The sequence below is a fragment of the Rhinopithecus bieti genome, unplaced genomic scaffold (assembly GCF_001698545.2).
Source record: "Rhinopithecus bieti isolate Rb0 unplaced genomic scaffold, ASM169854v2 scaffold_10589, whole genome shotgun sequence".
Classification (NCBI taxonomy): Eukaryota; Metazoa; Chordata; class Mammalia; order Primates; family Cercopithecidae; genus Rhinopithecus; species Rhinopithecus bieti.
In genome coordinates, this window is record NW_016807065.1 from 181,052 (window position 1) to 208,326 (window position 27,275).

General features: G+C 53.3%; 3 protein-coding genes across 3 annotated transcripts; 1 reads left to right on the top strand and 2 right to left on the bottom strand.

Moving 5' to 3' along the window:
* The first annotated feature begins 13,521 nt into the window (after positions 1-13,521).
* EIF3G (eukaryotic translation initiation factor 3 subunit G) lies at positions 13,522-17,976 on the top strand. Its single transcript, XM_017879850.1, has 10 exons — positions 13,522-13,617; positions 13,757-13,803; positions 14,295-14,378; positions 14,487-14,575; positions 14,715-14,774; positions 16,230-16,334; positions 16,430-16,619; positions 17,377-17,484; positions 17,613-17,749; positions 17,850-17,976. The coding sequence occupies exons 1-10, from the start codon at positions 13,598-13,600 to the stop codon at positions 17,958-17,960; spliced, it is 951 nt and encodes a 316-aa protein (XP_017735339.1). The 5' UTR covers positions 13,522-13,597; the 3' UTR covers positions 17,961-17,976.
* Positions 17,977-18,661: 685 nt separating this feature from the next.
* P2RY11 (purinergic receptor P2Y11) lies at positions 18,662-20,707 on the bottom strand. Its single transcript, XM_017880031.1, is given in 6 exon segments — positions 18,662-18,862; positions 18,864-18,935; positions 18,937-19,037; positions 19,040-19,095; positions 19,097-19,123; positions 19,125-20,707. Coding segments are annotated over 6 exon segments (708 nt in total). The 5' UTR covers positions 19,376-20,707.
* Positions 20,708-22,117: 1,410 nt separating this feature from the next.
* PPAN (peter pan homolog) lies at positions 22,118-27,219 on the bottom strand. The gene is made up of 12 exons (XM_017879851.1): positions 27,030-27,219; positions 26,771-26,941; positions 25,834-25,935; positions 25,585-25,635; positions 25,306-25,476; positions 23,682-23,758; positions 23,377-23,484; positions 23,152-23,275; positions 22,997-23,075; positions 22,785-22,914; positions 22,543-22,712; positions 22,118-22,464 (listed from the first exon to the last, which is right to left on the bottom strand). The coding sequence occupies exons 1-12, from the start codon at positions 27,045-27,047 to the stop codon at positions 22,250-22,252; spliced, it is 1,416 nt and encodes a 471-aa protein (XP_017735340.1). The 5' UTR covers positions 27,048-27,219; the 3' UTR covers positions 22,118-22,249.
* Between the last annotated feature and the right edge of the window lie 56 nt (positions 27,220-27,275).

Sequence of the window (27,275 nt, forward strand, 5' to 3'; positions counted from 1 at the left end):
AAAAAAAAAAAAAAAAAAAAAAAAAAAAAAAAAGTCTTGGCTAGCCTTCCCCATGGCTGGTAGCCCTTCTTTGGTCTGGAGTGGGTTGTGATGCCTGGCAGTAGAGCAGCCATCCTGTGACCATGAGGCAGAGCTCTGTGCAGCGACTGGTGGAACAAGGAGAGAGAAGTCACCACTGAGCTGCCCTTGGAGCTCCGGCCTCCCTATCCCAAAGCAAAACCCCTTCTTTAGTTGGGTTTTTTTCTTTTCAAAGGTTTTTTTTTTTTTTTTTTTTTTTTTTTTTTGAGACAGGGTCTTGCCCTGTTGCTCAGACTGTAGTGTAGTGGGGCAGTCTTGGTTCAGCGTAACCTCTGCCTCCTGGATTCAAGAAATTGTCTTGCCTCAGCCTCTCGAGTAGCTGGGATTGCAGGCGCCCATCACCACGCCCAGCTAATTTTTGTATTTTTAGTAGAGATGATGAGATGATGTTTCACCATGTTGGCCAGACTGTTCTTGAAATCCTGATATGATCCACCCACCTGGGCCTCCTAAAGTGCTGTGTTACAAGTGTGACCCACTGCACACAGCCTCCCATTAGCCTTTTTTTTTTTGGAGACAGTCTCGCTCTGTCGCCCAGGCTGGAGTGCAGTGGCGTGATCTTGGCTCACTGCAAGCTCCGCCTCCTGGGTTCACGCCATTCTCCTGCTTCAGCTTCCCGAGTAGCTGGGACTACAGGCGCCACCACCACACCCGGCTAATTTTTTTGTATTTTTAGTAGAGACGGGGTTTCACCGTGTTAGCCAGGATGGTCTCGATCTCCTGACCTCATGATCCGCCCGCCTCGGCCTCCCAAAGTGCTGGGATTACAGGCTTGAGCCACTGCGCCCGGCTGACCAGCATTTTTTAATAGTGACATAACACTTCTGTGTGTCCAGTGGCCACTGGATGTACCCCTTCTCTGTGGTGGCCACATGACTGTCTTTGCTGGGAGATCCCTGGGCATTTGGGATGACTGCCCCAGCTCAGTCATCCTGGCTCATGTCTGTGCCATACAGAGACCTCCCAGTTTTAGGAAGTCAATTTATTTCTATTTGTCACTCTTAGTTTTTTGTAGCCTGTTTATTTTTGAGATGGATTCTCACTCTGTCGCCCAGGCTAGAGTGCAGTGGCATGATCTCGGCTCACTGCAACCTCCGCCTCCCGGGTTTAACCCTGCTTCCTTAGCCTCCCAAGTAGCGGGGATTGAGTAGCTGGGATTACAGGCGCCTGCCACCACATCCGACTAATTTTTGTTAATTTAGTAGAGACAGGGTTTTGCCATGTTGGCCAGGCTGGTCTTGAACTCCTGACCTCAAGTGATCCTCCCGCCTTGGCCTCCCAAAGTGCTGGCATTACAAGCATAAGCCACCACACCCGGCCTTTGTAGCCTATTTAGAAATGCCTTCCCTCCCTCCACCAAGAGATCTTAAACATGTATCTTCTTCCACATTTCTGACATTCCCATTTTAACACATGAATCACTTTTGTAAGGACTAAAAATGGGAATCTCAGCTTATTTTTTGAATAAGACTGATAGCAAATGCACACAGCAAAGTACAACAGCTCAGCCTGACATATGGTAAAGTTCCCCCATCCGAGATTTTTTAAAAATATACTTTCTGCTGCTATTTTAAGCTAAAAAAAATCATTTTAAAGTATATAATGAGTATAATGAGTTTTCTTTTTCTGGATTCCGAGGCACCTTGATCAAGACAACCGAATCCTTGTTTTCTCACAAGGTCACACTATGCATTTTGCCCATGTACCTATGATCTTTTATTTTCTATTTTTCTGAGACAGGATCTCGGTCTGTCACCCAGGCTGGACTGCAGTGGCCTGATCTCGGCATGTGGCAACCTCCACCTCCTGGGTTCAAGTGATCCCCTGCTTCCATGTAAGCCACCGCACCCTATGGTAGTGTCTATTAAGACTGCCTATACAAAACTTAGTGGGACATGGTGGCATGTGCCTGTAGTCCCAGTTACTCAGGAGAATGAAGCAAGAGAATCGCTTGAGCCCAGGAGGTGGAGTTTGCAGTAGCAATCTCGGCTCACTGCAACCGAGATTGTGCCATTGCACTCCAGCCTGGGTAACACACTGAGACCTTGTCTCAAAAATAAACTGCTTTGGGCCAGGAGCGTTGGCTCACGCCTGTAATTCCAGCACTTTGGGAGGCCCAGGCAGGTGGATCACCTGAGGTCAGGAGTTCAAGACCACCCTGGCCAATAGGGCGAAACCCCATCTCTAGTATAAATACAAAAATCAACCAGGCGTGGTGGTACATGCCTGTAATCCCAGCTACTCGGGAGATTGAGGCAGAATCGCTTGAACCTTGGAGGCAGTGGCTGCAGTGAGCCACGATCACGCCACTACACTCCAGCCTGGGCAACAAAGGGAGACTGTCTCAAAAACAAAACAAAACAAAAACTGTCTCGCACCTCGAAGGTTGTCTTACCTAGGAATCTCGCTTGTTCCTCTGTTTTTGAAAATTAGGGTAGAATATGAAATATGCAAGTCCTAAGTGTTCAGCTTAAATTTCGAGAAGCGAATGTAGCACTGTAGACTACGTCCTTATCGAGATGGAGAATGTCTCTGTCACCTCAGGTCACCTCGTGCCTCTTCCCACTTGATCTTCCCCTTCCCGGTCCCTGGGCAGCCTCCCATCCAGTTTTCTCTCCATAGATGACATTTGCCTGTTCAGGCCAGCATGTGTGCTTGTGTTTGGGATCTTTCAGCATAAATGCCTTTGGGATTCATCCATGCCATGAATATGTGTATCAGTTTTGTCCTTTTTAAAATATATATTTTATTTATTTATTTATTTATTTATTTATTTATTTATTTATTTTTTGAGACGGAGTCTTGCTCCGTCGCCCAGGCTGGGGTGCAGTGGCCGGATCTCAGCTCACTGCAAGCTCCGCCTCCTGGGTTTACGCCATTCTCCTGCCTCAGCCTCCCGAGTAGCTGGGACTACAGGCGCCCGCCGATAGATAGATAGATAGATAGATAGATAGATAGATAGATAGATAGATAGATAGAAAAAATATATATATATATTTTAGAGGCGGGATCTTGCTCTGTTGCCCAGGCTGGAGTGCAGTGATGCTCTACTGCAGCCTTGATCTCCTGGGCTCAAGTGATCCTCCTGCCTCAGCCTCCTGAGTAGCTGGAACTATAGGCGCATGCCACCATGCCCAGCTAAGTTTTACATTTTTTTTATGGAGATGGGCTCTCACTGTGTTGCTCAGGGTGGTCTAAAACTCCTGGCCTCACGTGATCCTCCCACCTCAGCTTCTGCAGTAGCTGGGACCATAGGTATGTGCTGCCACACCCAGCTAATTATTATTTATTTATTTATTTTCTTTATTTTTGAGACAGAGTCTCACTCTGTCTCCAGGCTGGAGTGCAGTGGTGCGATCTCGGCTCACTGCAACCTCTGCCTCCTGGGTTCAAGCTATTCTCATGCCTCAGCCTCCCGAGTAGCTGGGATTACAGGCCCGCCACCAGGCCCGGCTAATTTTTATGTTTTTAGTAGAGACGGGGTTTCCCCATGTTGGCCAGGCTGGTCTCGATCTCCTGGTCTCAAGTGTTATCTGCTTGCCTCGGCTTTCCAAAGTGCTTGGATTACAGACACGAGCTACAATGCACGGCAGCTGATTTTTATATTTTTTGTAGAGACAGGGTCTCGCTTTGTTGCCCAGGCTGGTCTCAGACTCCTGGGCTCAAGCGATCTGCCTGCCTTGGCGTCCCCAAATGCTGGGATTATAGGCATTAGCCACTGCGCCTGGACAAGAATATAATATATTAACTATACTCACTATGTTATACAATAAATAGAATGCCTTTATTTGAACTTTTTTTCTTTATATTGTTTGGAAACAACTACGGTCTCAAGAGCAGTAGACTGAATTGTGATGCAGGTCAGCCCTCCGTATCCAAGGATTCCACCTCTGCCATTCAACCAACCACGGATTTAAAATATCCAGAAAAAGTCCATAAAGTTCCAAAAAGCGAAACTTGCATTTGCCGCTCACGAAGTACTATGTGGAATCCATAAGAATAAAGCAGTGTGTAGACATTATGTCAGGTATTACAAGTAATCTAGAGATGATATAAAGTACATAGGAGAGGCCGGGTGCAGTGGCTCACGCCTGTAATCCCCGCACTTTGGGAGGCCAAGGCAGGAGGATCACTGGAGGCCAGGAGTTCAAGACCAGCCTGGCCAACATGGCGAAACACCCTCTCTACAAAAAATACAAAAATTTGCTGAGCATGGTGGCACATACCTGTAGTCCCAGCTACTCCAGAGGCTGCGATGGGAGGATTGCTTGAGCCCAGCAGGTGGAGGTTGCATTTAGCTGAGATTGCACTAGCCTGGGTGACAAAGCAAGACTCTGTCAGAAAGTAACGTACACAGGGGAATGCGTGTAGTGTATATGCAAATACTATGCCATTTTATTTTATTTTATTTTATTTTACTTTATTTTATATTTGAGACAGAGTCTCACTCTGTCGCCCAGGCTGGAGTGCAGTAGCACAATTTTGGCTCACTGCAACCTCTGCTTCCTGGGGTCAAGCGATTCTTCTGCCTCAGCCTCCCAAGTAACTGAGATTACAGGCATGCGCCACCACACCTGGCTAATTTTTTTGTATTTTTAGTAGAGACAGGGTTTCACCATGTTGGTCAGGCTGGTCTTGAAACCCTGGCCTCAAATGATCCACCTGTCTTGGCCTCCCAAAGTGCTGGAACTACAGGTGTGAGCCACCACACCCAGCCTATGCTATTTTCTATCAGGGATTTGAGCACATTCTGATTTTGGTACCACATGGGATCCTGGAACCAGTTCCCTGGGGATACTGAGAGATGGCTGGACGTAGATTTGTATACATATGTGTATCCACATATAGTCTACTTTTCTAGGAGTTAAATGACTGGGTTGAAACTTTAGAACTGGCACATCCGCTAAAAATCGAGCAGGTGTTTCATAGGGATTGCATTAACTTTGCAGACTTCTGGAAGAATTGACATGTTAATGACAAGCCTTCCTTTCTTTTTTCTTTTCTTTTTTTTTTTTTGAGACAGAATCTCGCTCTGTCGCCCAGGCCGGAGTGCAGTGGCGTGATCTCCGCTCACTGCAAGCTCCGCCGCCTCCCAGGTTCATGCCATTCTCCTGCCTCAGCCTCCCTAGAAGCTGGGACTACAGGCGCCCGCCACCTCGCCCGGCTAATTTTTTTGTATTTTTAGTAGAGACAGGGTTTCACAGTGTTCGCCAGAATGGTCTCGATCTCCTGACCTCGTGATCCACCCGCCTCGGCCTCCCAAAGTGCTGAGATTACAGGCGTGAGCCACCGAGCCCGGCCAAGCCTTCCTTTCTAAGAACAGGGTTTGTCCTGTTTGTTCAGGAATTCCTTTGTGTCCACAGCTTTTCATCCAGATCTTGCACACTTCATAACTCGATTCCTAAGTATTTAGTCCCTTCATTACTAATATAAATGGGGATGTTTTCTTGTTTCCTAAACTGTGGTCCTTTGCCTATGGAGAGATGCTCTATTTGTATTGGCTGTGATTTTGTAAATTGTTTTTTGAACCTAGCCAACTTGTTGAATTCCTTTTTTTTTTTTTTTTTTTTTGGAGATGGAGTCTCGCTCTGTCACCCAGTGCAGTGGCGCGATCTCTGCTCACTGCAACCTCCACCTTCGGATTCAAGGGATTCTCCTGCCTCAGCCTCCTGAGTAGCTGGGATTACAGGTGTAGGCCATCACGCCCAGCTAATTTTTGTATTTTTAGTAGAGATGGGGTTTCACCATGTTGGTCAGGCTGGTCTCCAACTCCTGACCTCAGGTGATCTGCCCACATCAGCCTCCCAAAGTGCTGGGATTACAGGTGTGAGCCACCGCGCCTGGCCTGAATTTCCTTGTTTTTAATGCCACTTTTTCAGTTGTCACAGTCTGAGGTATACAATCCTTCACCAAAAACAACAACTTGAGGATGTACTTTGGTGTAAGAATTAGAAGCCATTGTCTTGTCTTTTGAGAGACAGGGTCTTATTCTTTCACCCAGACTGGACTGCAGTGATGCGATCATAGCTCACTGCAGCCTCGAACTCCTTTGCTCCAGAGATCCAACCCGCTCAGTCTCTGGACTAGCTGGGACTACAGGTATGTACCACTATGCCTAACTCATTTTATTTTATTTTAGTAAAGATGAGTTCTTGCCGTGTTGCCCAGGCTGGTCTCAAACTCCTGAGCTCCAATGATCTTCCCTCCTCAGCCTCCCAAAGTGCTGGGATTACAAGTGTAAGCCACTGTGCCTGGCTTCTTTTTTTTTCCCCCCCTTTTAATGTATTATTATTTTTTGTAAAGATGGGGTCTCACTGTGTTGCCCAGGCTGGTCTCCAGTGATTTCAATTCTTGTAAGTATAAAGCAGATGTGGAAGCGCTGGGTCATTTGGTAGTTCTATTTTTAATGTTTTGAGGAACCACCATACCATAGTTCATAGTGGAAGGCTGTTTTATTTTAATGAAATAAAATAAGGCAATGCTGACGTACCCGTCTACTTCCCTAGAAAAACCACAGTAAGGACATTGCCATGTCTCCTTTCTGCCCCTGTTTTTTGACTGTTACCACATCTGCATGTCCCATCAATTTAGTATTTCCTTCTTTTTATTTCTACTTACTTTTTTTTTTTTTTGAGATGGAGTGTGTCACCCAGGCTGGAGTGCAGTGGTGCAATCTTGGTTCATTGCAACCTCTGCCTCCTGGGTTCAAGTGATTCTCCTGCCTCAGCCTCCTGAGTAACAGGCACGCACCACCACACCCAGCTGATTTTTTTTTTTTTTTGAAACAGAGTTACCTTCTTGTTGCCCAGGCTGGAGTGCAATGGCACGATCTCAGCTCACTACAACCTCCACCTCCCAGGTTCAAGCAATTCTCCTGCCTCAGCCTCCTGAGTAGCTGGGATTACAAGCATGTGCCACCACGCTCATCTAAGTTTGTATTTTTAGGAGAGATGGGGTTTCTCCATGTTGGTCAGGCTGGTCTTGAACTCCCGACCTCAGGTGATCCACCTGCCTTGGCCTCCCAAAGTGCTGGGATTACAGGCGTGAGCCACTGTGCCCCGCCATACCCAGCTGATTTTTGTATTTTTAGTAGAGATGGGGTTTCGTCATGTTGGCCAGGCTTGTCTCGAACTCCTGACCTCAAGTGATCCTCCCACTTTGGCCTTCCAAAGTGCTGGGATTACAGGTGTGAGCCACCGCACATGGCCTATTTTTATTTCTTTTTAGAAAGAGTCTTGGCCGGGCATGGCAGCTCACGCCTATAATCCCAGCACTTTGGGAGGCCAAGGCAGGCGGATCACCTGAGTTTGGAGTTCAAGACTAGCCTGGCCAACATGGAGAAACCCTGTGTCTACTAAAAATACAAAATTAGATGGGCATGGTGGAGCATGCCTGTAATCCCAGCTACTAGGGAAGCTGAGGCAGGAGAATAGCTTAAACCCGGGAGGTGGAGGTCGTGGTGGTGGTGAGCCGAAATCATGCCATTGCACTCCANTTTAGATGGGCATGGTGGAGCATGCCTGTAATCCCAGCTACTAGGGAAGCTGAGGCAGGAGAATAGCTTAAAACACGGAGGGGGGAGGCGTGGTGGTGGTGAGCCGAAATCATGCCATTGCCCTCCAGCCTGGACAACAAGAGCAAAACTCCTTCTCAAAAAAAAAAAAAAAAAAAAAGGAAGGAGTCTCTCTCCATTGCCCAGGCTGGAGGGCGTGGTTCGATATTGGTTCACGGCAACCTCCACCTCCCGGGTTCAAGGGATTGTCATGCCTCAGCCTCCCGAGTAGCTGGGATTACAGATGCCTGCCACCACACCTGGCTAATTTTTGTATTTTTAGTAGACATAGGGTTTTGCTATGTTGGCCAGGCTGGTCTCGAACACCTGACCTCAGGGGATCTGCCTGTCTGGGTCTCCCAACGTGCTGGGATTACAGACGTGATCCACTGCGCCCAGCAGAAATAGGGCCTTTAGAGAGAAAATTAAGGCCAGGCGCGGTGGCTCACGCCTATAATCCCAGCATGTTGGGAGGCCAAGGCAGGCAGATCACGAGGTGAGGAGTTCAAGACCAGCCTTGCCAACTTGGTGAAACCCTGTCTCTACTAGAAATACAAACATTAGCGGGGTGTGGTGGCACATGCCTGTAGTCCCAGCTACTCGGGAGGCTGAGGCAGGAGAATCACTGGAACCCAGAAGGCGGAGGTTGCCATTAGCTGAGATTGCACCACTGCACTCCAGCCTAGGCTACAGAGTGAGACTTCACCTTAAAAAAATAATTAAAAAAAAAAGAATTTAGTTTAAATGAGGTCATTAGGGTGGGCCCTAATCCAATAAGACTGATATCCTTAGAAGAGATTGGGACATAGATACACACAGAGGAGGCCATGTGAGGACAGACGGAGAAGGTGCCACCACCTCAGAAGAAACCAACCCTGCTGACACTGTGATCTTGGACTTCCAGCCTCCAGAATTGAGAAAATAAATGTGTGCTGTTTAAGCCCCCCAGTCTGTGGTGTTTTGTCATGGCAATATGAGAGAAAGTAACTAATGTTAAGCTGGGTTTCTTCATTTCTGTTTTCTGGCATAATTTCACAAAGCCCCGGACTCTGGGACATGTCTGCACAGCTCTATAGAATGAGGCTTTGAAGACAAAACACTATAGAGCACAGGGCACCCCATGTCTCTTGCCCGAGTCACCATATTCCTTAAGTGAGTCTGGGCACAGTGGCTCATGCCTGTGATCCCAGCATTTTGGGAGACTAGGGCAAGAGTATCACCTTAGCCTGGGGAGGTTGAGGCTGCAGCGAGCTGTGATCGCGCCACTGCACTCCAGCCTGGGTGATAAAGCAAGACCCTGTCTCAAAAAAAAAAAAAAAAAAAAAAAGGCATGCTGGGCGCGGAGGCTCAGGCCTGTAATCCCAGCACTTTGGGAGGCTGAGGCAGGTGGATCACCTGAAGTCGGGAGTTCGAGACCAGCCTGACCAATATGGAGAAACCCTGTCTCTACTAAAAACACAAAATTAGCTGGGCATGGTGGCGCACGACTGTAATCCCAGCTATTCGGGAGGCTGAGGTGGGAGAATTGCTTGAACCCCAGAGGCAGAGGTTGCAGTGAGCCGAGAATTGCGCCACTGCACTTCAGCCTGGGTGACAGAGCAAGACTCCATCTCAAAAAAAAAAAAAAAAAAAAAAAAAAGGACCTCCCCTAAGCCTTTTCCTACACATAAAATAACATCTAATGGGGTTAGGGTATTACGCTTCTGTAATCTGTAACCAGATATACTCTTGCACTCAAACCTTGATGTGGCCGGGCATGGTGGCTCACACCTGCGTAATCCCAGCACTTTGCTCACTACAGCCTCCACCTCCCGGACTCCAGGGATTCTCCTGCCTCAGCCTCCTGAGTAGCTGGGATTACAGACACGTGCCATCATGCTCAGCTAATTTTTGTATTTTTAATAGAGATGAGTTTTCACCATGTTTGCCAGGCTGGTCTTGAACTCCTGACCTCAGGGCATCTGCCCACCTTGGCCTCCCAAAGTGCTGAGATTACAGATGTGAGCCACTGTGCCCAGCCTCTTTCTTTTTCAGAGACAGGGTTTTTGCTCTGTCACCCAGGCCAGAGTGTAATGGTACAATCATAGCTCACTGCAGCCTTACCTCCTGGGCTCAGGCAATCCTCCCACCTCAGCCTCCCAGGTAGCTGGGACTACAGGCGTGCATTACCACACCCAGCAATTTTTTGTGTGTAGTGATAGGGTCTCAATGACGTTGCCTAGTCTGGTCTTGAACTCCTGGTCTCAAGAAACTCTTCTGCCTTGGCCTCCCAAAGTACTGGGATTATAGGCATGAGCCACAGTGCCCAGCCAAGAAATATATTTATATGTTACATCTCACATATTACATAAATGCATGTTATATATTAATTCATGTCCAAATATACTCTTTCCTTTCTTGGTGCCTTCTTTCCAAAGCATTCCTCATTAACAGGTTCTGATGCTTTCTTTCCAGGAAATGATTTGCATATATCTGCATGTCTATGTGCTATTAAAGATTTACACAAATTGGTTCCTACAATATATGCCATTTTATATATTGCTTCCTCTTTTTTTTTTTTTTTTTTTTTTTGAGATGAAGGCTCGCTGTGTCGCCCAGGCTGGAGTGCAGTGGTGATTCTCCTGCCTCAACCTCCCGAGTAACTGGGATTACAGGCGCCCACCACCACGGCCAGATACATATATATATATATTTTTTGTATTTTTAGTAGAGACGACATCTCACCATGTTGGCCAGGGGCTGGTCTTGAACTCCTGACCTCCGGTGATCCACCTGCCTCGGCCTCCCAAAGTGCTGGGATTACAGGAGTGAGCCACTGTGCACGGTCTTTGCTTCCTCTTTTTATCCTGAAGTTTGTTTTTTACATGAGCACAAATGTATCTACCTCCTTAAAGATCAAATAGTAATTTATAGATTACAGTATAGCATAACTTCATCTATTTAACTAGTCCCTATGGATGGTGGATGAGTGTTTCCAGTTTTTGCTATCATAAACAATACTGCACAGACAATTTACTCACATCTTTGCATATATTTACAAGTTTATTCGCAGCAGGAATTATTAGCTGGTTCAAAGGAAAATTCATACATGCTTTTTTTTTTTCTTTTTTTGAGACAGAGTCTTGCTCTGTCACCCAGGCTGGAGTGCAGTGGGGCAATCTTGGTTTACTGCAACCTCTGTCTCCCAGGTTCGAGTGATCCTTCTGATTCAGCCTCCCAAGTAGTTGGGATCCCAGGCGCGCGCCACCGCCATGCCCAGTGAATTTTTGTGTTTTTAGTACAGATAAGGTTTCACCATGCTTTCCAGGCTGGTCTCAAATGCCTGACCTCAGGTGATCCACCCACCTCAGCCTCCTGAAGTGCTGGGATTACAGGCGTGAGCCACCATGCCTGGCTTGCTTCCCTATAACATCTTTACTACCACTGGGTGATATCGAATTTTTAAAGCTTTGCCCAATCTGCTAGGTTGTTTGGATTTTGTGTTGCTCAGAGTACATTTGAGTAAGCTTGTACAAATGTTTATCAGCCCTTCGGACCAGCTTCATATTTTCACCCATATAGCCAGGACACCCTCCTGAAAAACCGCCGCAAACCACAGCGGTGTGCCTCTCTTTCCGGCTCTCCCGTTAATGTTTTCCCTTCCACTTGGCTCTCTACAGGCTTCTAGAATAATTTTTTCCACAAGAAAAGCTGGTGATATTCCAAACCCTTGAGTGGCCTCCTCACTCACACCTCAGAGGATAAACAGCATAAACTTTGTTTTTCCTGTCTTCTTATTTATTTATTTTTCTCAGGCCATTCTCCCTTACAAGTTTTGTTTTGTTTTGTGTGTGTGTTTGTGTGTGTGTGTGTCTGTGTTTTCGAGACAGAGTCTTGCTCAGTTGCCTAGGCTGAAGTGCAGGGGTGTGATCATGGCTCAACCTCCTGGACTGAAGCTATTCTCCCACCTCAGCCTCCTGAGTATCTGGGATTACAGGCACACAGAATTATGCCCAGCTAATTTTTTTAAAGTTTTTTTTTTTTTTTTTTTTTTTTTTTTTTTTAGGGGCCAGGCTCACAACTGTAATCCCAGCACCTTGGGAGGCCGAAGCGGGCCGCTGTCTCTACTATCTCTACTAAAAATACAAAAATTAGCACGACATGGTGGCCGTAGTCTGTAATCCCAGCTATTCGGGAGGCTGAGGCAGGGGAATCTCTAGAACCCAGGAGGCAGAGGTTGCAGTGATCCGAGAATGCGCCACTGAACTCCAGACTGGGCGACAGAGTGAGACTGCATCCCCAAAAAAAAAAAAAATGTGTTTTAGAGATGGGGGTCTCACTATGTGTTGCCCAGGCTGGTCGAACTCCAGGGCTCAAGTGATCCTTCTGCCTCAGTCTCCCAAAGTGCTGGGATTACAGGCGCGGGCCACAACACCGAACTAATTTTTGTATTTTTAGTAAAGACGGGTTTCACCATGTTGCCCAGGCTGGTCTTGAACTCCTGACCTCAAGAGATCTGCCTGCCTTGGCCTCTCAAAGTGCTGGGATTACAGGTGTGAGCCACTGCATCCGGCATTGTCAAACTTTTTTTGTTCATTATCACCCTCCTTAGGAGAAAACCCGAATTATTCTAAAATCGAATTTACATCAACTAAATTAATTTTAATTTAATTACATTTAATAGCTCCCTAAAGGCAGAAACTAAATACTTAGGAATAAGATGTCTGATAGAGCTGGCTTTAGAAGACCACAATATCTAAGATTTTTTTCCTCCCTGAAAACCAGTTTTTTCCCCTGGGGAGTCATCATGAATCACTCCAACTGAGGACGGTTGTGCTTAGAGCAAGGAGCTGAGCCATAAACAAGTAAATGCACAAAATTATACCGGAAAGCCAAGAACGCTACAAAGAAAAGAAGAGGGAGTGGCTGGGGCGGGGGCGACTTGGCATCTGAATCATTGGGATCGGGAAAGAAGACAAGGAACAGTTTAAGCAAAAGGATTGTTTTCCCTGAGCTTTAGTTTCTTTTTTCTTTTTTTTTTCTGTTTTAGAGACAGGGGTTCTCACTATGTTGCCCAGGCTGGTCTCAAACTCCTGGCCTCAAGCAATCCCCACACCTCAGTCTCCCACAGTGCAGGATTACAGGCATGCGCCACCGGACCCAGTCTGAGGCTCAGTTTCTTCAGCTGTAAAATGGAAGTAATATCCTCCTCACCGTGCTTCATATACAATAAGCAATCAATAAGTGAGCCTTGTTATGATTATTATTATTTATTTTAATTTTACTTATTTTTCTGAGACAGAGTCTCACTCTGCAGCCCAGGCTAGAGTGCAGTGGTGTGATTTCGGCTCACTGCAGCCTCCGCCTCCTGGGTTCAAGCGATTCTCCCGCCTCAGCCTCCCGAGTCGCTGGGATTACAGGTGCCCACCACCACGCCTGGCTAATTTTTTTTTTTTTTTTTGAGACGGTGTCTCACTCTGTCGCCAGGGTGGAGTGCAGTGGGGCAATCTCAGCTCACTGCAACCTCCACCTCCCGGGTTCAAGCGATTCTCCTGCCTCAGCCTCCAGTCTGTAGCTAGGACTACAGACGCGCACTACCATGCCCAGCTAATTTTTGTATTTTTAGTAGTGACGGGGTTTCGCCACGTTGGCCAAGCTGGTCTCGAACTCCTTACCTCAGGTGATCCGCCCACCTCGATCTCCCAAAGTGAGGGGATTACAGGTTTGAGCCACCGCGCCCGGCCTATTTTAATTTTAAAGGTTAATAGGACCAGCCCTGAAATCAGCCTCTGCCCCGCCAGCCCTGCTCTGGTACCAGCAGCGTTCAGCAGCACACACAGCCGCGTGCGCCTCCACCTCCGTCCGCAGGTGTCGCTGTGAGTGCCGCGGCTGGGCCTCTCTAGCGGCGACGGCGGCACCGGAAGTCTCGTTTTCCACCCATTTCCGCTCTCTGGCCGGGCTTGGGTTGCGTGGAGAATACTTTTTGCGATGCCTACTGGAGACTTTGAGTGAGTCCGGGATCGCGGAATGGGGCACGGGAAGCGGTTGGGGTGCTCTGGGAAGTATTATGGGGCCTGGGTGTGCCGAGGCTGCGGGGACCGGGCCTTGCTGACTTAATCTTCGCTTCCCACACATTTGTTTCGGCAGTTCGAAGCCCAGTTGGGCCGACCAGGTGGAGGAGGAGGGGGAGGATGGTGAGTGTACCCGGTCGCCCGGGGTAATCGCGGCCAGGCCCGAGCCGGGCGACTGCCGCCTGCTTCCATCTCCCAGTCTGGCACCGTGTCCCCCGTCACGACCAGCCCCTGCCCCGCGCCATCCTCCTTGGGAGCCGCCTGTTGCCAACTCCAGGTGTTCCCCGGCGGGTCCCTGTTCCTCCCATGCTACTGCCTAAATCCTCCAAGCTGTTGCCCTACTCCAGGGAGAAAGTTGTAATCTCCCGTCTCCTGTTTCTCTACTGGCGCCTGGTTGGCTTCCTGGCCTGGCACCCACCTTCCTACGAGGGATCCCCCATCCTTGCCACTCCGAGTCCCCACAGGGCTATCCCAGTGCGCTGCCTGGTCAGGCCTCTGCCCTTGGCCTGCCTTTCTCAGCTCTTGCTGTAGGCGTCATCCCAAAGGCCCTTCCATCGCAGCTGGGGAGCTCCTGCCCTGGAGCTGACCCCTCCTCCCCACGCTGCCTCTTGCAGACAAATGTGTCACCAGCGAGCTCCTCAAGGGGATCCCTCTGGCCACTGGCGACACCAGCCCAGAGCCAGAGCTACTGCCAGGAGGTGAGTGAGGACTGCCACTCCGTGTCCGGGCTGCCTCTCCCTCCAGCCCTGCCGCTCCTGATCCCCATGACCCAGGGCTCAGTCCTTCTGTTTTTCCCCTTCTCCCAGCTCCACTGCCGCCTCCCAAGGAGGTCATCAACGGAAACATAAAGACAGTGACAGAGTACAAGATAGATGAGGATGGCAAGAAGTTCAAGGTGAGGGTAGGGGGGCAGGGAGTGGGGCCCCTTGTGCTTGGGGGCCCTTAGACCAGAAGGCGGCAGGGTGTGCTGAGGGGATTGGTAAAGGAGATCCCCTAGTCCCAGAAGCCTGACCCTTCTCCCCTGCCGTCCTCAGATTGTCCGCACCTTCAGGATTGAGACCCGGAAGGCTTCAAAGGCTGTTGCAAGGAGGAAGGTGAGGCGCTCCTTCCCCAGGGCTAACCCAGAGGAATTGGGAAACCGTGCTCCAGGACCTTTGTGTTTAGAGATGGGGCTTAACTCTTTTTTTGTTGTTTTTTTTGAGACAGAGTGTCGCTCTGTCCCCCAGGCTGTAGTGCAGTGGCACGATCTCAACTCACTGCAACCTCCGCCTCCTGGGTTCAAGTGATTCTCCTGCCTCAGCCTCCTGAGTAGCTGGGGTTACAGGCATACGCCACCACGCCCAGCTAATTTTTGTACTTTTAGTAGAGACGGGGTTTTGCTATGTTGGCCAGGCTCGTCTCGAACTCCTGACTTCACGTGATCCACCTGCCTCAGCCTCCCAAAGCGCTGGGATTACAGGCGTGAGCCATCGCACCCAGCCGGGCTTAACTCTTCGTACCTATTTTGTTGAAGCTGAACTGAGGCCTAGAGTGCTTGCACTCTCTTGGGACTCTGGAAAGTCCAGGGCATAGGAGTCGATGATAAATAGCGATTAAATAAATGATAAATATTTAATAAAAGTTTGATGATATCAAATTATATTAATAAATATCAAATAAATTTGATTATAAATATCGAGTGAAAGTTAAGATTCTTTTAAGTTTTTTAAAGACACAGGGTCCAGTTCTGTTGCCCAGGTTGGAGTGCAGTGGCACTATCATAGCTTACTGCAGCCTTGAACTCCCAGGCTCAAGCCATCCTCCCACCCTACCCTCCTGAGTAGCTGGGATTACAGGTGTGCACTGCCACACCCGGCTAATTTTAATTGTTTGTAGAGATGGGGTTTCACTATGTTGCCCAGGCTGGTCTCCAGCTCCTGGGCTTAAGAGATCCTCCCACCTTTGCCTCTCAAAGTGCTGGGATTACAGGAGGGCGCCACCGGGCCCAGCCGGGGTTAGATTCTTGTTCCTCTTGGCCTGTCAGCCTGGAGGAACAGAGGCCGGAGGTGGTCGCAGCAGTTAGAAGCGTTAGCAATAAATACACTTAGAACAGCTTGCTGTGCGCTTAATTATAACATACCCCATGCCAAACACTTTGCAGGAAGTGTTTCTCTGATTCAGTCTCCTTAGGAACCCAGGGAGGCAGGAAGCTTTTGTGGTTCCCGTTTTATAAGGGAGGAAGGGAGGAAGCCGAGGCTCAGGTTTTCTAGCTCAAGGGCCGGGAGGTCTGGGTGGACCCCTACACATCCCTGAGTGTCATGCTGTGGTGGGAGCTGGTCCGCCAGCCTGCACAGGCTCCAGGCTGTGTAGCTGTCACCTGGAGCTTGGGCCTGGCGTGTACTCAGGAAATGGGAACTGTCGCCAGGACTATTTGGGGAGTGGTTGAGGAGGATGAAAATGGGGTTCGAGGCCCAGGCACTCTAGGGATGGCGGCTGTAGGTCTAGGGTACCCCCTGTGGAACCCTGCCTGCCCCTGCCCTCAACTGTCCCCCATCCCTCCCTGAGCCCAGAACTGGAAGAAGTTCGGGAACTCAGAGTTTGACCCCCCGGGACCCAATGTGGCCACCACCACCGTCAGCGATGATGTCTCTATGACGTTCATCACCAGCAAAGAGGTAAGCGGGGCAATCAGGTGGGGCTGACATCCTGGGGTGGGGGCAAAGGGGGTGCCTCAGCCGCCTCTGAGCTCCCCACAACCCGCCCCTGTCAGGACCTGAACTGCCAGGAGGAGGAGGACCCCATGAACAAACTCAAGGGCCAGAAGATCGTGTCTTGCCGCATCTGCAAGGGCGACCACTGGACCACCCGCTGCCCCTACAAGGACACGCTGGGCCCTATGCAGAAGGAGCTGGCCGAGCAGCTGGGCCTGTCTACCGGCGAGAAGGAGAAGCTGCCGGGAGGTGCGGGGCTGGGGATGCTGGCTGCCATTGCGGGGGCGGGGGGGTCCTGCTGTCAGTGCGCGGGTTCTGTCCCCACTGCTGCCTTTGTGCTGTCATCTCCCATACGACAGCATGGCAGGTTTGATGGCGCCCGACTCTCCTCAGGGCGTCTATGCCTTCCTAATTTGCTGCACCTCCTGTGGTTGGGAGACGAGCGTCTCTCATATATGTGTGACTTGGCAGCTGTGACTCTGCTGGTGGCCCTGTGACTGTCCTGAGGGGAGCTGCTGTCTGTCGGCCCCAGGGTGCTGACCACCCCCCCTTGTGTGTATGCACTGTGTAGTGTCTCTGTTGCATGCCTGTGGCTGTACCGTCCGAATCTTTTGGTGGGATTGCTGGTGGTGAGTGTGAGTGGAGACGTGCATTTGTCGCCTACCATGCAAGGGAAACCTGGGCACTGTTCCTGTCGTGTGTCCCATGCCTGCTGTTGCTGTGGATGTGAGGCTGCCATTCCCGTCGCCCGCCACCCCCCAACCCGCCCTCTGTGGGGTGGGGTCAGGGCTCCCTCTTCCTCTGCCAATGTCACCGGCCAGGAGCTCAAATGGTGTCAGCTTCCTAGGTGTCACCTTGGTGTCCTCATGGCCAACCGGCTGCCTGTGGCTTGGCACACGGTGCCTGCGCTGGGTCAGCACTGAAGCCTGAGCTTCCTGGGGCGGCTGTGTCCCCGTTCCCGCGCCAGGGTGAGGTTGAACTCAGTCGACTGTCTTTTGGTCCCCAGAGCTGGAGCCGGTGCAGGCCACGCAGAACAAGACAGGGAAGTACGTGCCACCAAGCCTGCGCGACGGGGCCAGCCGCCGCGGGGAGTCCATGCAGCCCAACCGCAGAGGTGAGGGGCACCCTGATGCCAGGCTGGTGGGTGGGCATCTCCCGGCACCTCGTAATTATCCCTGAAGCATGCACACAAGGGCTGGGCAGGAGCCTCCCCTTCACAGCCACCTCCCCTCTCCCGCACAGCCGACGACAACGCCACCATCCGTGTCACCAACTTGTCAGAGGACACACGTGAGACCGACCTGCAGGAGCTCTTCCGGCCTTTTGGCTCCATTTCCCGCATCTACCTGGCTAAGGACAAGACCACCGGCCAGTCCAAGGTGGGCAGGCAGGCGGGTGCGGCGGGGCTGTGTGAGGGTCACCTGTCCTGGGGTCGCCTGTCCTAGTTTGTGCCCCTGACCCCACCCCGCCCCTGCACAGGGCTTCGCCTTCATCAGCTTCCACCGCCGCGAGGATGCCGCGCGTGCCATCGCTGGGGTGTCCGGCTTCGGCTATGACCACCTCATTCTCAATGTCGAGTGGGCCAAGTAAGACTCCACCCCCGCCCCACCCCTCCCCGCCCCAGCCCCTGCTCCCCACCCACCTCGCTCCCAGCACCTCCATGGAGCCTTGGCCACCAGTAAGCCTGTGCCATTAACAGTCCCCAGGCTGGTTTGAGTGACACAGTCCTTTATTGTCTTTTTTCCAAAACCTGGCAGAGGGCAGAGGAGTGGCACTCTTATGCCTGGGTTCCTGCCAGTCCCGTTGGGCCAGGCTTGAGGCTGGCCATCTGGCTCATAGTGCCCGCTTTGGCCCTCACATTACCCTGTCCTTCTCTGGCCCTCCCCTTGCCGCAAGGTGCACTTGGGTCCCTGGGTCTTGGGGCGCCCCTGGAGGTCTCATACCCTGACCACCCACCCTCCCTTACCCAGGCTCCCAACTAGCAGCTGCCACCAGCGGGCTCGGCCAGACCGCTTGGCGACAGAAAGGCAAGCCTCTGAGGCGGGGCTCCAGGGCAATAAAAAAGCTCCTCTCTCTCTACCAGTCATGTTGTTCTCGCCTCTCCAGTCCTGTGGCCGGGGCCAGCCCCTCCCCTCGCCCTGGGCATGGTTTGGTCACCTGACCCTGCAGGGCAGCCCTGGGGCCAGCGCTGTTGGGTGGGAAAGGCAACTGCCTCCTGCCCCTGGGTGCTGCACTGGGCCCTGACCTGGCTGCAACCACAGGTGTTGCTTTTTTGGGGAAAGGGGCGTGGTTCAGAGCTGGGGTCCTGCCCTCAGGGTTCTCCAGCAACACCTGGAGGTGAGGCGGCGGCTTACAGCTAGGTTGTCCGAGCTCAGCTCATGGGACTGGGCTCCGACGGGTTTAGGGGCCGGCTTGTGGCATTGAGGCGCAGGGCTTGGGCCAGTGCTTCTTGGCGTCCTCTGGGTCCAGCTGTCCTTGTAGCCAGGGAAGTGGTCGGCGGCAGCAACCCAGGGTGGGCACCGCGGCCATGTAGAGCAGTGGGTGGACCAGAAGGCCCAGGGGCATTGAGCGCCCCGCATCACTGGTAGCCTATGTAGGGTCCCAGCTCCAGGGCGCTGTTGGCCTGGGCCACATCTGCAAAGCTCGGGCAGCGGGTGCTCCAGCGCGCCGAGCATCCACCGGGTTGAGCCACACGCATAAGTGGTAGGGCCCGTAGGACTGGCGAGAGGGCCACGCCACTGGCAGCCAGCGCGCACGCGCAGCTTCCCGGCCACAGTCTGCCGGGCTCGTAGCACGGCCCGCCCGAGGGCGCCATAGGCTGCCAGCCGGAACAGCAGCGGCAGGCCGCAGCCCAGCCCCGCCAGCGCCAGGCTGTATGCTCTGTAGGCCTCCAGCCTGTGGCCTGCTGTCCCCAGACACCTGATGCAGGCCTCAGGCTTGGCCACGCTGCAGTTGCCCATCCCCTGCTGTGGCCTCTTCAGGTGGGAGAAGCTGAGTGTGGGCATGGCCAGCAGGGCGGCCAGGACCCAGCCGGCGGCGCTCACAGCCCAGGCGTGCTTGGGCCGCAGGTGGCTGCGGGTGAAGAAGGGGTGCACAATGCCCAGGTAGCGGTTGAGGCTGATGCAGGTGATGAAGATGACGCTGCCCAGCAGGTTGCAGGTGAAGAGGAAGCGCTCCAGACGGCATGCGGCCTCTCCATAGCGCCAGTGCTTGGGGGGATAGAGGTAGGCGGCCAGTGGGGGCAGCGTCAGGGCGCAGAGCAGGTCACTGACTGCCAGCTGGACTGAGAAGACCACAGTGGGGTACCATGGGCGCTGCTCCCGGGTGCTGAAGCGGTACAAGGCCAGGCCATTACTGGCCACAGCCACCAGGAACTCAACCACCAGTATGGGCCACAGGAAGTCTTCCTGGAACCCACTGAGGATGTGCTCGGCAGCTGCCGAGAAGTTGGCAGGGCAGGACTTGGCATCTGTGGGCAGAAGGTGTCACCATCTGAGCCCTATTCTCCCACAAGGCGGCTCCTGCTGCCCCCAGAGCCCACGTCTGCCATGGCATGGATTCCTTGACACAAGTTCTTTCCCCTCCCTGGAAGGAAACCGGGCTCCACTCCTTTATATGGACAGGATTGGGCTCACAGCCAGGGTTCTGCATTGGGCCCTGATGGACCGCTGAGGTGGGCCAGGCAGTCTTGGAGCTCAGGGTCCACTGGTAACACGGGCAGTGGCCACCCTGCTCCCCCACCACACCTGCCTGTGGGAGTCCCTGGCCTCACCAGAGGCCTCCTCCTCAAAGTCCAGCCCCCACAAGGCCTGCTGGCTCCGCTTCTGACCTGTGCCATCTGAGGCCCCACTGGGGTCCAGCCCCTGCATCCTGCCCTGACCTCAGCACTAGCCGCCGCCCACAGACTCTTCTCCCTGTGGCCACCAGAGGGCACCAGCGAGCGCTGGAGTCCTATCCCCATCCATCTGCTTCCAGGTGCTCACGCTTGGCCATAGAGTTACCGCCAAAAACCCAGACTCACCCCACAAGGTCCCATAAAAGCACTCCCGCCCGCCATACCCCCCAGTGCCACCCTCTGTGCTCCACGATTCACTCCCTCGCGCCAGTCCACCCTGGCTTCCCGGCTGCTTTTGCAGGCTTGTGCCTTGGGACCTTCGTACCCAGACATTCTTTTTTTTTTTGACACAAGGGTCTCGCTCTCATCACCCAGGCTGGAGTGCAATGATGCGATCTCAGCTCACTGCAACCTCTGCCTCCCCGGTTTAAGTGATTCTCCTGCTTCAGCCTCCTGAGTAGCTGGGACTACAGGCGCCCACCACCACGCCTGGTTTAATTTTAAATTTTGTATTTTTAGTAGAGATGGGGTTTCCCCATGTTGGCCAGGAGGTCTCGAACTCCTGACCTCAGATCTGCCCGCCTCAGCCTCCCAAAGTGCTGGGATTACAGGCATGAGCCACCGCGCCTGGCCCCACCCAGACTTTCTTGAGGCTCCTTTCCCCACGTCTGTGGTCTTGCCTGTGAGAGGGCCCAAGGCCACCCTAACCACTATGTGCCCTCCACTCTCCCTTCCCTGCGGTATTTTCCCCCATACCCTGTGCCTCACCTGATGATGGTGAGAAAAATCTCCCTCTTTCAGGAGAATGGGGGGGCCTGCTTACTACTGGCACCAGTGCTCACCGCAGTGCCCAAGGCCCAGCAGCACAGGGGCACTCACTCCTTGTACACCCCACTCCTGCCACCGCAGGCTGGGACAGGCTCCTCCGGAGGACTCCCAACGCCAGCCTGCTCAGGGAGGAAGTGTCATCTAGACTGGCTTTTTTTTTGGAGACAGGATTTCACTGTCACCGAGGCTGAAGTGCAATCACAGCTCAGTGCAGTCTCGGACCTCCTGGGGTCAAGTGATCCTCCTGCCTCAGCCTCCCCAGTAGTTGGAATCACAGGCTCGTGCCACCAGGTTTGAGACAGAGTTTTGCTCGTTGCCCAAGCTGGAGGGCAACCTCCGCCTCCTGGGTTTTAAGTGATTCTTCTGTCTCAGCCTCCCGAGTACTGGGATTGCAAGCATGTGCCACCAGGTCTGGCTAATTTTGTATTTTTAGTAGCGATGGGGTTTCTGGTTAGTCAGGGTGTCCTCAAACTCCTCACCTCGCGTTCTGCCCGCCTCAACCTCCCAAAGTGCTGGGATTACAGGCATGAGCCACTGCACCCAGCCCCAGACCTAGGTTTTAACAATACCCATGCCCCACCACCCCCACCTCCTGACAATCTGCAGGGCTAACCACAGACCCGCAGAGAAAGCCAACATGCCTTCTCCTTACCTGAGACGTTGGCTGCCATGCTCCAGTGCTGAGCTTCAGCCTGTGTTTGCTACCCAGTTCCGCAGCTCCTCCCCCAGTCACTGGTGGTTTAGCGGGTCCTGCCCCAGCCCCACCCCCAGTTCCTGGCCCAGCCAGCAGAGCATGTCAGGGTGCCTTTCCACCCACGTTTCCTTCCTCATTGTGCACAGCCCTCTTGAGGTTCAAGCTCATCTGCTTAAAGCGTGACCTGCTTGCAGGGCTCTTGGTGGGACTGTGGGGAGGGGCCTCATGGCCACTGCTGCCACCAATGAAACCAACCCCACGCAGGGTAGGGGAGAGACCCAGCTTCCAGGAAGAAACCAGGTGGGAGGGTCTGCCGGGGTCACCTGCCCAGGCGACTCTGGGTTCCTTTGCAGGGCTCCAGGATCCCCCATCCCAAACGCCGACGTGGACCCCTGGCCAGTTCAGTTTATTGGAGTGGAAGGGTGGGGACACAACTCCTTTATGAAAGGAAACCGAGGGCCATGTCTCTCGGGCCCCAATCTGGGGCGTTCAATTCATCCACTGCTCCGGTGCGGCTTGGGCTCAGGCCACTCTCTTCTGTGAGCGGCCCCGGTCCCGGCCTCGCCCACCATCCCGGGAAGCCCCTCTGGGCCCCCGCCTGGTCTGGGACCCCTGAGGCTTGTCCTTGGGCTTGGGAAACTTCCGGTCACAAAGACGACCCCTGCCTCGATCCGTTTCCTGCCGCTTCCAGCCTGGAGACTTGGCAGGCCGTTTCCGCTTGGCCTCGGGGAACAGGTCTGTGGGGAGAGACAGTGTCAGGGTTCCCAGGGACAAGGACAGGCTCTGGGTGCCCCGCTGCAGACCCCACTCCATACCTTCACTAGGCGCCTCGCCGACCGCCTGGCAGAAATACTCGATGTCATCATCTTCCTGGTCATCGTCCTCCTCAGCCAACCCCAGGCTCGCCGTCCTCGAAGGGATCCCAGAGGCCTCTTCATCACCATCCGCGACCCGTGCCTTCTTCATGCCCTCCAGGCTCTTCTTCCTGGAGGAGGGGGTGGGGGTCAACATAGCTGCAGGGATCCCACGGCCCCGCCGTGCCCAGCCCTGCCCAGACCTGTGGGCCTCCCGCTGCTCCTGCTTGCGCTGCACGTTCTGGGCCTGCTGGGCCTGCCTCTGTGCCTTCAGCTGCAGTTTCTTCTCCTTGGCTTCCAGGATGGCCTGCAGCTCCTCCTCCGTCTTGTGCACTGAGTCAGGAGACGCGGGTCGCCAAGGTCCGGATGCAGTCCAGCACCCATGACCCCGCACCCCCGCGGGCCCCGGACTCACCAAAACTGTGGAACATCACTTTGCCCTCCCCGACGCCCTCCTGGACCTTGATGAGCTGCAGTGTCATCCGAGGGCCGATCTAGGGGGATGAGGGAGAAGTGTCAGCCCATTGTTGGGACTGGGGGAACCCAGGGGTCCCCTGCCCTGGGCCTCACCTCAGTGAGCCGCACTGCACTCTGCTGGGCTCGCATGTTGCCACGGCCAGCAACAGCCTGAGGCAGCTCTGTGATGTTGTGGTCGCCATCAGGCTCTGCCTCACTCTCCGACAGCCCCGCGCCCCTGTGTGTAGGACATACAGGGCTCAGTGGGGGAGCTCAGGCTTCCGGGCCTGTTCTGGGGTCCCCGAGCAGCAGTGGCCTTCCGCCCTGTGCCCTCCTCACGTGGCCAGCAGCTCGCTGATGTCCTGTAGGCGGCTCATGTTGGGGAACTTTTCCTGGAGAAGCTTCTTCATCCCGCGACTCGCGCCCACAGGAACGACTTTGATGCTACTGCAGGAACATGAGTGGACGGCAGGGGGATGGTCAGGGGACACGAGGCTGACAGTCCCCATCCCACCCTTCCCACAGTGCGTCAGGGCGTTTACTTTGAGACAACAATCAGAGTCTCAGCAGGAGTGCTGTCATCAGCCACACGCAGGGGCCCCCACCCGGCACCCCCTCGTCCCCCATTCCACTGGGACACTCACTAGTGGCGGAAGTCCAGCTCCTGGGAGTCAGGGTTGTAGTCAATGAGCAGGCAGCGCTTGATGGTGTTCAGGTTCACCTGGAAGGTGAGGAAGAGAGCATGCTCCGTAGGCTCACGGCAAAGTCTGGGGAAGTGGGGGCTTTGGGTGATGCACGCACTGTTTGTGGACTGTGGCACCGGCTAGAAATGCTGCCTCCAGCTCGCACCTGCAGTTTCAGCTACTCCAGAGGCTGAAGTGGGGGGACTGCCTGAGCCCAGGAGTTCAAAACCAGCCTGGGCAACATAGAGAGTCTCCATGTCTACAAAAGTAGATGGAAAATGTGCTGGACATGGTGGCTCATGCCTATAGTCTCAGCTACTTGGGAGGCAGAGGCTGCAGGATTGCCTGCGCCCAGGAGTTCAAGATCAACGTAGGGAGACATGTCTCTTAAAAAAAAAAGGAAAGAACGTGCAGGTTTGAACATAAAGTATAATAATTAAAAAAAAAAAAAAAAAAAAAAGGAAAGAAGAAATCCTGGTCCCTGAGCCCGTATTAGACTCTCTGATGACTGGTATCTTTTTTTTTTTGAGACAGAGTCTCGCTCTGTCGCCCAGGCTGGAGTGCTGTGGCCGGATCTCAGCTCACTGCAAGCTCCGCCTCCCGGGTTTATACCCTTCTCCTGCCTCAGCCTCCCGGGTAGCTGGGACTACAGGCGCCGCCACCTCGCCTGGCTAGTTTTTAGTAGAGACGGGGTTTCACCGTGTTAGCCAGGATGGTCTCGATCTCCTGACCTCGTGATCCGCCCGTCTCGGCCTCCCAAAGTGCTGGGATTACAGGCTTGAGCCACCGCGCCCGGCCTGATGACTGATATCTTACATAATTTCTAAGTCCCACCTGAGAGTCACTAGTGACAAGGATTAGGAGCTAGAACTCAGGAGTCAGACAAGTTTAAAAATCCAGTCCTACCCCCTGGAATCTAAAATCAGCATCTTGGCCAGCCTCAGTTTTGCTTTTTTTTTTTTTTTTTTGAGACAGGGTCTCGCTTTGTCACCCAGGATGGAGTAGAGTGGCATGAACACAACTCACTGCAATCTCGACCTCCTGGGCTAAGGTGATCCTCCCACCTCAGCCTCCCCAGTAGCTGGTACTAAAGGCATGCATCACCACACTGGGCTTTTTAAAAATCTACTTTTTGTAGACATGTGGTCTCACTATGTTGCACAAGCTTATCTCAAAGTCTTGGGCTCAAGTGATCCTCCCACCTCGCCCTCCCAAAGTCCTGGGATTACAGGCCTGAGCCATAACACTGGGCCTGCAGCTTCCCTCTGTAAAATGGGGCCATGAGAAGAGATGCTATGATCCTGCTCAGTCCAGCACTCAACACACACGGGGAATAGAGCTCCATCAGTATTTCTTTGCACCTGCTGGAAAAGGCGCAGCTCATGGGGTGGGAAGCGCTGGGGGCATCTCTGGATACTTTTGTCCAGCATCATCAGACACAGGAGTGGCATTTGCCCTCAGGACTCAGCAGACCCAGGAGCTCTCAGCCTCAGAACTGGGAGGACTGAGCAATCCATCTGAGGGCCTGTGGGACCTCTACCCGCTGCACCCACCCATACCTGCCACCTCGCCAGGCCAGACCCACCTTGTGCACGTTGATGGAGGGGAACAGGTTCTGGAACATGGTGGCCATCAGCTTCACATGCATGCCGTGGGGGCCAAAGCTGTTGAGTACCAGGAGGGGTGGGTGGGCAAACTGCTGCTCATGCATGCGGTGCCGGCGCAATGAGGAGACCACATCACGCACCAGCGAGTACTGTAGGGCAGGAGTGAGGAGGGGGTGACCACCAACCACACGTGGCTGGCGACACCCCCAAGTCCAGCTCTGACCCCCATGGCTTTGTACCACCTCCACCCCTCTCACCTTCTTGACCTGGAAGGTCAAGGTGGGGCCTCCTGGGAGGCGCATCAACTTCTGCAGGAGAAGAAAAGATCAGTGACGCTGGAGGGGTCTGGTAGAGGAGCCTGCGAGTAGGCACCTTTGCCCCATCTCTTCTTCAGAGCGTTTACTTTGAAGCCAGAAATCACAGCAGCTCAGAGGCACAAGTGTTCATCATAAGAGAAGGGGGAAGTGGGGGTCTGGGGGAGATGAAGGGTGAGGGCATCTACTCACAAAGTAGACACTGGTCTCTGTTTTGCTCAGGATCAGAAAGTGTGTGACCCCGAGGGGCCCAGCCACTGCCACGCAGTCTTTCAGCGAGTTCTTCTTACGAACCTGGAAATGACAAAAAGAAAAAGAGAAAACAGAGCTTATCCCTTATTGCGATGACTATAAGCTGACGGTGCAAATCCTGTTATGGTCTGTCTTGTATCAGACCCTTTCAACAAGCCCAGAGAAGCAAAAAGATCTTAGCCTTTAGAGTCAATCAGATGCGGATTTGAGTTCTAACTCTTGTCTCTTGCTCACAGCGCATCTTCCCATTGACAAATGAGCGAACTGAGGCCCAGCAAGGTTAACTAACTTGCTTCAGGTACTGGGGAGAAGACAGTTTCCAACCCTGCTTTGCTGCCTCCAGATTCTAGCCTCTTTTTTTTTTTCGACACGGTGTCCTCCTGCCGCCCAGGCTGGAGTGAGGTGGCACGATCCTGATTCACTGCAGTCTTAATTTCCTGGGCTCAAGGAATCTTCCCACCTCAGCCTCCCCAGTAGCTGGAACTACAGGCACGCACCACCATATCCGACTAATTTTTCTATTTTTTGCAAAGACGGAGTTTCGCCATGCTGCCCAGGCTGATCTCGAATTCCTGGGCTCAAGTGATCCTCCTGCCTCAGCCTCCCAAAATACTAGGAATACAGGCATGAGCCACCACGCCCGGCTCCAGATTCCAGTCTTAACCGTCAGGCTTAGGCGACCAACTATCTCCCAAGCTGCGCGCCCTCACTCCAGCTCAGCAAAACCCTGAAAGGTAGAGATGATGCTCCCCATGAGGGTCACTTTTTCCAGCAGGGGAGACTGAGGCCTCCCACACTTTTATAGCGGGAGCCATTACTGCAGCCGCGAAAACGGGGCCCAGGGTGGGTGGAGGCGGGCTGGGGGTGGGGTACAGACCTGCAGACGGCTGGCAGTGAGCGGCTCCATGACCCGCCGCACGTCCAGGCTGAGCTGCCGGATGTTGCGACCCGTACAGCCCCGCGTGAACACGAACGAGTGCGGGTTCGCGGCATAGGCCTCGAGGTTGCGGAGCTGCGCCTGAGCGCGGGCGCGCTTCTGGTGCCGGGACTGCAGCGGCAAGAGACAAACCGTGAGCGCCGCGATCTCGGCTGGGAATACGCCTGCGCCCCCTGCCTCCCAAGCCTCCGAGCCTTACCCTCCCTGACCGTCCCATGCTGCAGTGTCCTCCACGAGGCCTCCTGTGTCCACCGCTTCCGGCGCTGCGCCGCTCACTTCCGGCGCCTGAGAGCAGGCACGGTCTGGGACGTCATCATGCGGGCCTGCGCACTAGGTGGCCTCCGGGAGCGGGGAGGGGCAATCAGGTGGAGCGGTTGCTATGGAGACACGGGCGCCTGTTTCTAGGGTGAAAGGGGCGGGGCTACGCGGCTCCGGGCTGCAGAGA